Here is a 9,169-nt window from a genome sequence, read left to right as displayed (position 1 = left end):
AAACTAGCCGGGCGAGGTGGCGGGCGCCTGTAGTCCCAGCTACTCAGGAGGCTGAGGCAGGAGAATGGCGGGAGCCCGGGAGGCGGAGCTTGCAGTGAGCTGAGATCCGGCCACTGCACTCCAGCCTGGGCGACAGAGCGAGACTCCATCTCAACAACAAAAACAAAAAAACAAAACAAAACAAAAAAACAAAAAAGATAAATATATAAAACTGACCTTATTGGTAGGTTTTTAAAAAGTTACTAAGCCAACTAGTGACCTTCCTTCGATAACATATTCCCTTGATGTATGTTTCTTTTTATTTTTTGAGACAGAGTCTTGCTCTGTCGCCTGGGCTGGAGTGCAGTGGCGTGATCTCAGCTGACTGCAACCTCCGCCACCCAGGTTCAAGAGATTCTCCTGCCTCAGCCTCCTGAGTAGCTGGGACTACAAGAGCACATCACCACACCCAGCTAATTTTTTTGTATTTTTAGTAGAGATGGGGTTTCACCATGTTGGCCCAGGATGGTCTTGATCTCTTGACCTCGTGATCTGCCTGCCTCGGCCTCCCGAAATGCTGGGATTACAGGCATGAGCCACTATTTCCATTCCCTCAATTTCAACTTCTCTGTGTCTTTGACACACAATGTATTACTAAACATGTTTGGTCTCTTTTTTTTTTTTTTGAGATGGAGTCTTGCTCTCTCACGCACGCTGGAGTGCAATGGTGCCATCTCAGCTCACTACAACCTCTGCCTCCTGAGTTCAAGTGATTCTCCTGCCTCAGTCTCCCAAGTAGCTGGGATTACAGGTGTACGCCACCACTCCTGGCTAATTTTTCGTATTTTTAGTAGAGACAGGGTCTCGCCACGTTCACCAGGCTGGTCTTGAACTCCTGAACTCAAGTAATCCACCCACCTCGGCCTCCCAAAGTGGGATTACAGGCCATGAGCCACTGCGCCCAGCCTTGTTTTATTTTCTTGTGTGTGTGTTTTGAGACAAGCTCTTGCTCTGTCATCCAGGGTGCAGTGCAGTGCACAATTACAGCTCACTGCAGCCTCCAACTCCTGTGCTCAAGGGATCCTCCCACCTGAGCCTCCCAAGTAGCTGGAACTGCATGCACAAGTTACCATGCCCAGCTAATTTAAAAAGAAAAATTTGTAGAGACAGGAGTCTTGCTATGTTGACCAGGCTGGTCTTAAACTCCTATCCTTAAGCAATCCTCCCACCTCAGCTTTCCAAAATGCTGGGATTACAGGTTAAGTCACCATACCTGACTCTTTTATTTCTAAGAGACAGGGTCTCCAGCCTGACCAACATGGAGAAACCCTGTCTCTACTAAAAATACAAAATTAGCCGGGTGTGGTGGCACATGCCTGTAATCCCAGCTACTCAGGAGGCTGAGGCAGGAGAACAGCTTGAACCTGGGAGGCAGACAGAGGTTGTGGTGAGCCGAGATTGTGCCATTGCACTCCAGCCTGGGCCACAAGAGTGAAACTCTGTCTTAAAAAAAAAAAAAAAGAGACAGGGTCTCACGCTGTTGCCCAGGCTGGAGAGAAATGATGCAATCATGGCTCACGGTAACTTTGAACTCCTGGGCTCAAGCAAGCTTCCTCCCTCAGCCTTCTGAAGTAGCTAGGACTATAGGCACACACCACTGTATATCCCTGGTGTGATTTGTCTTTTAAAGTCTGATCTGAGAATGTGTCTTTAGGTTGGTAAATTTAACTCATCTACAGTGATTCTAATGCTGTTATTAGACTTAAACGAATTTAATTCAGCCTCCTTATTTCAGGTTTTCTTTTTTTTTCCCCCTTTTTCCACATGTTCTAACACATTTTCTAATTACCATACTACTTAGTTTTTTTTCCCCCTTCATTCTTGCCTTCCATTAAGTTTCCTTTTGCAGGTGTGGCAGTTTGCTAGTCGCCTCCTGATAGCTATTCTCCCCTCCTTCCTTAGTCTGAGAACCCCAGTTTTCAGTTGGACATGATGCAGTCCTGCTATACAGTACATCTCAGCCTTCCTGAAAGCCGGGTATTGTCATATGATTAGCCAATGAGATGTAAAAGAAGGTTTGATGTATGATATCTGAGAAATGTCCTAAAAAGGAGGGGGTAGGTCCTCCTTCCCTTTTCCCTCTCCCAGCGACTGGAATGCAGGTCTAATTACTGCAGTTCTAGCAGTCACCTTGGACCAGAAGTGGCCATCTTTGAAGTAGAAGCTACAAACCGTAAAGCAAAATTGTCAGACAAAACAGCTGGGTTTAATATTGCCATGGAGCTGCTACATCAGCAATGGATTGACTGCCTACGTCAAAAATTCTTTTCAGAATGATGTAAGCCTCCATCTTGCTTAATACACTAATTTGCAGATTTTTTTTACCTGCCAGGAAGCCTTTCCTAACTGACATAGCATATTTCAAAGTTATACATTCAATTTTCCATTTCTATTAGTTGTTCCATTAACTTATTAGGATCTCTATTTTTATTTTTCCCCATAAATTACATGAACTTACAATTGTTCACCTTTCTCATCTCCAAGAATAGTAGTTCTGGACATTCTCATCTCTCTCTGCTCTATACCAATTCCTGCCCCCTCACCTAGGCTGGCATTACCCAGAATTTATCTCTGGAATATTGCAGATGTAAGATGCTTTCTTAAACCTTGCTTATTATTAATGTACCTTTATTTTGTTTTTTCCTGAGACAGAGTCTCACTCTATTGCCCAAGTTGGAGTGCAGTGGCATGATCTAGGCTCACTGCAAACACCGTTCTCATGCCTCAGCCTCCCAAGTAGCTGAAATTATAGACATGCACCACCACGTCTGGCTAATTTTGTATTTTTAGTAGAGACGGGGTTTCTCCATGTTGGTCAGGCTGGTCTGGAACTACCAACCTCAGGTGCTCGGCCCACCTCGGCCTCCCAAAGTGCTGGGATTACAGGCATGAGCCACTGCGCTAGCCTTTTTTGAAAAAAAAGAGAGATGGGGTCTTGCTGTCACCCAGACAGGAGTGCAATGGTGGAATCATAGCTCACTGCAGCCTCAAACTCCTGGACTCAAGCAATGCTCCCATCCGAGCCTGTCAGGTAGCTGGGACTACAGGCACTCACCATCATGCTTAATCCCATCTGCAAAGTCCCTTTTGCCATGTCACCTGACATAGTGAGAGATTCTGAAACTGACTCTATGAATTAGGATATGGATATCTCAGGGTGAAGATGAGCACAGCTATGCCTACCTACCACAGCGATTTTATTCATCTTGTCAACAACTAGCACCCAGGGTTTCTTAAACTGGAGTCCATGATTGAACTCCAGGGGTCTAACATTTCTTCTCTTAAGAACTCATAGTTTTCATGGTTCTCAAATGAGCTAGGAGCCCCACTACTATGTAATGGTCACAGTCCAAGGCCTGACAGAGGGAAAAGGACAGAGCGCAACATTGTTCCCATAACTACTGGAACACAGATATAATTTCCGAAACTTATACCATAAGGAAAATTCATCACTTCTTTATCTCCCTTTCTAGGAACATGCACAGTTCCACATACCACATGAACATCTCCTGAGACAGATGTGTCAAGTCCAAGTTTTGTAGCTGAACAATTCACCCAGCAAGCTCCCAGGGCAACAAAGAGTAACACGCCACTGGGCAGAAACAGGTGGAATCAAGCTATCACCTTTTGTTGGTTTTTTTGGGGTCAGAGTCTTGCACTGTCACCCAGGTTGGAGTGAAATGGTACGATCTCAGCTCACTGCAACCTTCACCTCCTGGATTCAAGTGACTTTCGAGCCTCAGCCTCCCGAGTAGCTGGGATTACAGGCGCCTGCCACCACGCCTGGCTAATTTTTGTATTTTTAGTAGAGACAGGGTTTTGCCATGTTGGCCAGGCTGGTCTCGAACTCCTGGCCTCAGGTGATCCACCTGCCTCGGCCTCTCAAAGTGCTGAGATTACAGGCATGAGCCACCATGTTCAGGCCTCAACTATCACTTTTAAGTCATATGAAACCCCATGCCTTAGCCCTCCTCTTATCCATCAAGGCCTCTAACTACAGGTGAAGAAAATAAAAGTGTGACAAAAACAAAGCAACCACTTGGTAGAGCAGCAATCTTAGACTTGATCCCTCAGATCCCTTCCTCCTTTTCTCATTCTCCATGAAGAGAGCCTCGCCACCTTGCTGAGATATCCTGACAGGTTTCCCTTAGATGCTGCCCTGCTACCAAAAGCCAGGGTCTTCATCCAGAAGCAGGAACTCTGGATATACAAAATAGGCGTTTTTCATCTAAATCAGAACAATTTTTCTTAGTACAAGTACTGCCTTAGGAAAGACTGTCTCTTTTGCACATGTGAGCCTATGACAAGGGAGAAAACATTCACTTACTTTGACTGCAAGGTCTGCCTGGGCCATGTGCCATCTTCATTTTGAGGCTCAATTACTAGCACCTGAGTAAAAGGGGAAACCAAATAAGGAGAGTTCAAACCACTGCATTTCCAACATGCTAAGAAGCAAAAAGAATCTGGCCACACACCCTGGGCAGAGCTACCTGCTGGGAAATGGCGTGGGCCCTCCTACCTGACCCTGGTATAGCCCAGCATCCTGGACAGTGTTGTCTAGCTTGCTCAACTGCTCGTAGGTGTTGCTCATGTATTTGTTCCAGAGCCGTGTTTCACGCTCCGCAGGGATGTTGAACAGCTTCCGCATCTCTTTCTCGATGGTTGCTAGGAACAGGCAGAAATATCACTTGGGGCTTTGTCCACATGCAAGGCTAAAGACAGCCATGGCAAACTAATGCTCATCCTCCTTTTCAGATGCTCACAGGTGCTCTGGATCAACCCCGATAACTCTTAAAATCAATCATCTCCCATGGGTGGCCTCTTGCACTCATACGCCTGGAAAGTCTCCCTGTGCTTCTTCTCTAACGTTTGTCTCTCATTTACAGCGCAAAAGCAACATAGAAAGTGAGAAAGCTTATCTTTGGAGTTAACTCAGATATGGCTTCAAAAGCTAGCTCCGCCATTTCCTGGCTGCGATTTGTTTTTTTTTTAGAGACAGGATCTTGCTCTGATGCCCAGGCTGCAGTGCAGTGGTGGGATCGTAGCTCACTGTAAACCTTTCTGAGATTTTTAAATAAGTTATTTTTAAACTTCTCTGGATCTACATTTCCTTATCTTCATTATCATAGACAAATGGGCAAGGAGCAGGCCGAGAGTTCTCTCCATAAGAATTCCCTGGGAGAACAGGCTCCCAGGTCAGGACTGGCAGCCACAGCTCGAGATGATTTGGGAACAAATCTAAAGAGGGCATATAAAATAATGCCCTCTTCCCTCCCATCAGCCACAGTGTTCTACACTCTCTCACCACATACTAGGGACCCCAGCCCAGCCTCTCACCAATGGTGTCTGCCTTGCTGAAATGGCAACTCAGCACATTAGTGGGGTCGCTGTTCTCACAGAGCTTCAGTTCCAGCAAATACACCTCGACTTTGCAGTGCTTGACAAACAGGCCATGCTCCACGACCTATGAACAAGAGGCAGGGGTGAAGGTATAGCGGTTTTGCAGCTGGGCAGTCTTGGATGAAGCACATCTTATCAGAAGCAAAAAGCAGAAAACTCATGATAATCAGTTTCCTTTACTGATCAAGGGATCAAAAGAACAGATTTTTAAAGCCACCGGTGCTGGACCAGGAGTTTAAAAATCTTTTTTCTGGCCGGGTGTGGTAGCTCACGCCTGTATTTCCAACACTCTGGGAAGCCGAGGTGGGTGGATCATTTGAGGTCAGGAATTCGAGACCAGCCTGGCCAACATGGTTAAACCCCATTTTTACCAAAAATACAAAAGTTAGTTGGGCATGGTGGCATGTGCCTGTAATCCCAACTACTCCGGAAGCTAAGACAGGGGAATCGCTTGAACCTGGGAGGCAGAAGTTGCGGTGAGCCAAGATCACTCTACCGCACTCCAATGTGGGCAACACAGCGAGACTCTGTCCCCCGCAAAAATATATATATATATATATTTTCTACCCACTAAGACCAAGATTATCTTGATGAAATCAGAGAGAAGCCTATTCTTCACTGTTTTTTGTTTCTGAGACGGAGTCTTGCTCTGTCGCCAGCCTGGAGTGCAGTGGCGGGATCTCGGCTCACTACAACCTGCACCTCCTGGGTTCAAGAGATTCTCCTGCCTCAGCCTCCCGAGCAGCTGGGACTACGGGGGCCGACCACCATGCCCAGCTAATTTTTGTATTTTTAGTGGAGACGGAGTTTCACCATATTAGCAAGGATGGTCTCGATCTCCTGACCTTGTGATCCGCCCGCCTCGGCCTCCCAAAGTGCTGGGATTACAGATGTAAGCCACCACGCCTGGCCAAGACTCTTTTTTTTTTGAGATGGAGTCTCGCTCTGTTGCCAGGCTGGAGTACGGTGGTGCCATCTTGGCTCACTGCAACCTCCGCCTCCTGGGTTCAAGCAATTCTCTTGCCTCAGCCTCCTGAGTAGCTGGGACTACAGGCATGTGCCACCACGCATAGTTAATTTTTGTATTTTTAGTAGAGATGAGGTTTCACCATGTTGGCCAGGATGGTCTTGATCTCCTGACCTCGTGATCCGCCTGCCTCAGTCTCCCAAAGTGCTGGGATTACAGGTGTGAGCCACTGCACCTGGCTCAAAGACTCTTAAGCATAGAGGGAAAAGCAGTATCATAAAGGTTTTCTAAGATAAATAAGACGCAGGACATTAATTATGTCCATATGCCCCCAGTGAACTTTCTCCCATAGAATTTTCCAGAAAGTGTTCTCACAGCACTGCTGGGCACATTCCAAGCCACTGGGCAGCTCTGATGTTTAGAGGCCACTCATGATAACATCCTGAATGAGCAACTTTGCTCACAACCACAATTTCCTAAAGAGAATCAGAAACAGGCCAGGCATGGTGGCTCATACCTGCAATCCCAGCACTTTGGGAGGCCGAGTCAGGCAGATCACAAGGTCAGGAGTTTGAGACCAGACTGGCCAACATGGCAAAACCCTGTCTCTACTAAAAATACAAAAATTGGCCGGGCATAGTGGCAGGCGCCTGTAATCCCAGCTACTCGGGAGGCTGAGGCAGGAGAATCACTTGAACCCGGGCGGCAGAGGCTGCAGTGAGCCAAGATCGTGCTGCTGCACTCCAGCCTTGGCAACAAGAGACTCCATTTCAAAAAAAAAAAAAAAAAAGAGATCCAGAAACAAGGCCTCAAGCATCACTATTCAACCACTGAGGTATGTTCATTTTCCTAGCAAATACTAGTCAGTGTCCAAAAGAAAGCATCTGCAGACAGTGAACAGCAGGTGGGACGATTCACATAACTCACTTTTCTGACGATGGGTTGCTGCCCTTCTACACAGCCGTACCAGTTTAGTAATTTATTCCAGGCCTCGGTGGGGACCAATACATAGTCCAATTCATCAATTAAGTGTTCTTTCAAGGTCTGACTCTCAGGATCTAAAAAAGGAAAAGAGCACATAAGTCACTGCTCTTCACCCCAGAAATGATGGTTTTACATGATTTCCATGTACTTTTCAGAAATAAGAAAATTATTTACAGAAAGAAACAGGTATGAAATTCCAAAATTCTGTCACTGCTCATTATACGGAGCAGACTTTTGTCTTTATCCATGTTTTGTCTTTATCCATGAACATTTTATGAGGAATTTATATTTCTTCTATAATTAGAGGGAGAGAAGAGGATAAAAATGAAAAACTCAGCCAGGCGCGGTGGCTCACGCCTGTAATCCCAACACCTTCGGAGTCCGAGGCAGATGATAGAGGTCAGGAGATAGAGACCATCCTGGCTAACACAGTGAAACCCCGTCTCTACTAAAAATACAAAAAATTAGCCGGGCGAGGTGACGGGCGCCTGTAGTCCCAGCTACTCAGGAGGCTGAGGCAGGAGAATGGCGTAAACCCGGGAGGCGGAGCTTGCAGTGAGCCGAGATCCAGCCACTGCACTCCAGGCTGGGCGATAGAGCGAGACTCCGTCTCAAAAAAAAAAAAAAAATCAGAAATTGTCTTCCTCTGAAAGATTTCTTAAGAAACTAAATAAACAAGGCACTGAAGTTAAATTCATTTAACCAACAGTCAATTAGCATTTTTAGCTTTAAACACTCTAAATCAAAGCCCAGCTGCATAATCCCCTGTGGAGTGGAGAGAGAACATATGCAACATGCTAAACATTCATCTTACACCCACCAGACAGGCAACAGTACTCAAGAGTCAGAACTGAACACCCATGGTCTGAAACACACTTGCTCAAAGAAAGGGAAGACTGATCACCTGCCAAGTGTGATGGGAGCTTTCCTGCCAAGTCTATGCCCATCAACACCCACTCAGAGAACACTGGAGGCCACTGTTCTCTCGATGACCAGTGAGGCCATGAAACTGTAAAAGTAAAATGTACCCGCTATGGTGCAACTTATCTGTAACTCAGGGCAAAACAATGTTAAAAAAAAACAAATTGACTGGGCACGGTGACTCATGCCTGTAATCCCAGTACTTTGGGAGGTCAAGGCGGGCGGATCATAAGGTTAAGGGATGAAGACCATCCTGGCCAACATGGTGAAACTCCGTCTCTACTAAAAATACAAAAACTAGCTGGGCGTGGTAGCACGCACCTGTAGTCCCAGCTACTTGGGAGGCTGAGGCAGGAGAATTGCTTGAACCCAGGAGGCAGAGGTTGCAGTGAGCCAAGATTGCGCCACTGCACTCCAGCCTGGTGACAGAGCAAGACTCCATCTCAAAAAAAAAAAAAGAAAGACTTCAGGCTGAGTAAGGTGCTCACGCCTGTAATCCCAGCACTTTGGGAGGCCGAGGTGGGCGGATCACGTCAGGAGTTTGAGAGTAGCCTGGCCAACATGGTGAAACCCAGTTTCCACTAAAAATACGACAATTAGCTGGGTGTGGTGGCGTGTGCCTGTAAATCCCAGCTACTCAGGAGGCTGAGGCTTCTAGAAGAATTGCTTGAACCTGGGAAAGGGGAGGTTGCGGTGAGCTGAGATCGTGCCACTGCACTCTGACCTGTGTGACAGAGCGAAACTCCGTCTCAAAAAAAAAAAACCTTCAATTTACATTTACAAAGGGCTTCCATATTCCACAATAAAAATTGTTCATTATGAATATCTATCTATCTATCTATCTATATATATATATAT

General features: G+C 46.2%; 1 protein-coding gene and 1 long non-coding RNA gene across 2 annotated transcripts in view; both read right to left on the bottom strand.

Annotated features, from left to right (window-relative positions):
- Positions 1-9,169, bottom strand: part of USP4 (ubiquitin specific peptidase 4 (proto-oncogene)) — a 75,688-nt gene that overhangs the window by 47,655 nt on the left and 18,864 nt on the right. Inside the window, exons 3-6 of the mRNA XM_011939310.1 lie at positions 7,334-7,464; positions 5,377-5,503; positions 4,559-4,704; positions 4,367-4,428 (exon numbers count right to left, since the gene is read on the bottom strand). Coding sequence (XP_011794700.1) covers positions 4,367-4,428; positions 4,559-4,704; positions 5,377-5,503; positions 7,334-7,464 — 466 coding nt within the window. The remainder of the gene's footprint in view (positions 1-4,366; positions 4,429-4,558; positions 4,705-5,376; positions 5,504-7,333; positions 7,465-9,169) is intronic.
- On the bottom strand, positions 1,795-2,655 carry LOC105509709. The gene is made up of 2 exons (XR_001001473.1): positions 2,238-2,655; positions 1,795-2,103 (listed from the first exon to the last, which is right to left on the bottom strand). It is a non-coding gene; the product is annotated as an uncharacterized LOC105509709 (long non-coding RNA).

This window comes from Colobus angolensis, unplaced genomic scaffold (assembly GCF_000951035.1).
Source record: "Colobus angolensis palliatus isolate OR3802 unplaced genomic scaffold, Cang.pa_1.0 Scaffold18, whole genome shotgun sequence".
NCBI lineage: Eukaryota > Metazoa > Chordata > Mammalia > Primates > Cercopithecidae > Colobus > Colobus angolensis.
Note: the sequence above shows the minus strand (reverse complement) of the source record. Positions and strands in the feature narration are given on the sequence as shown.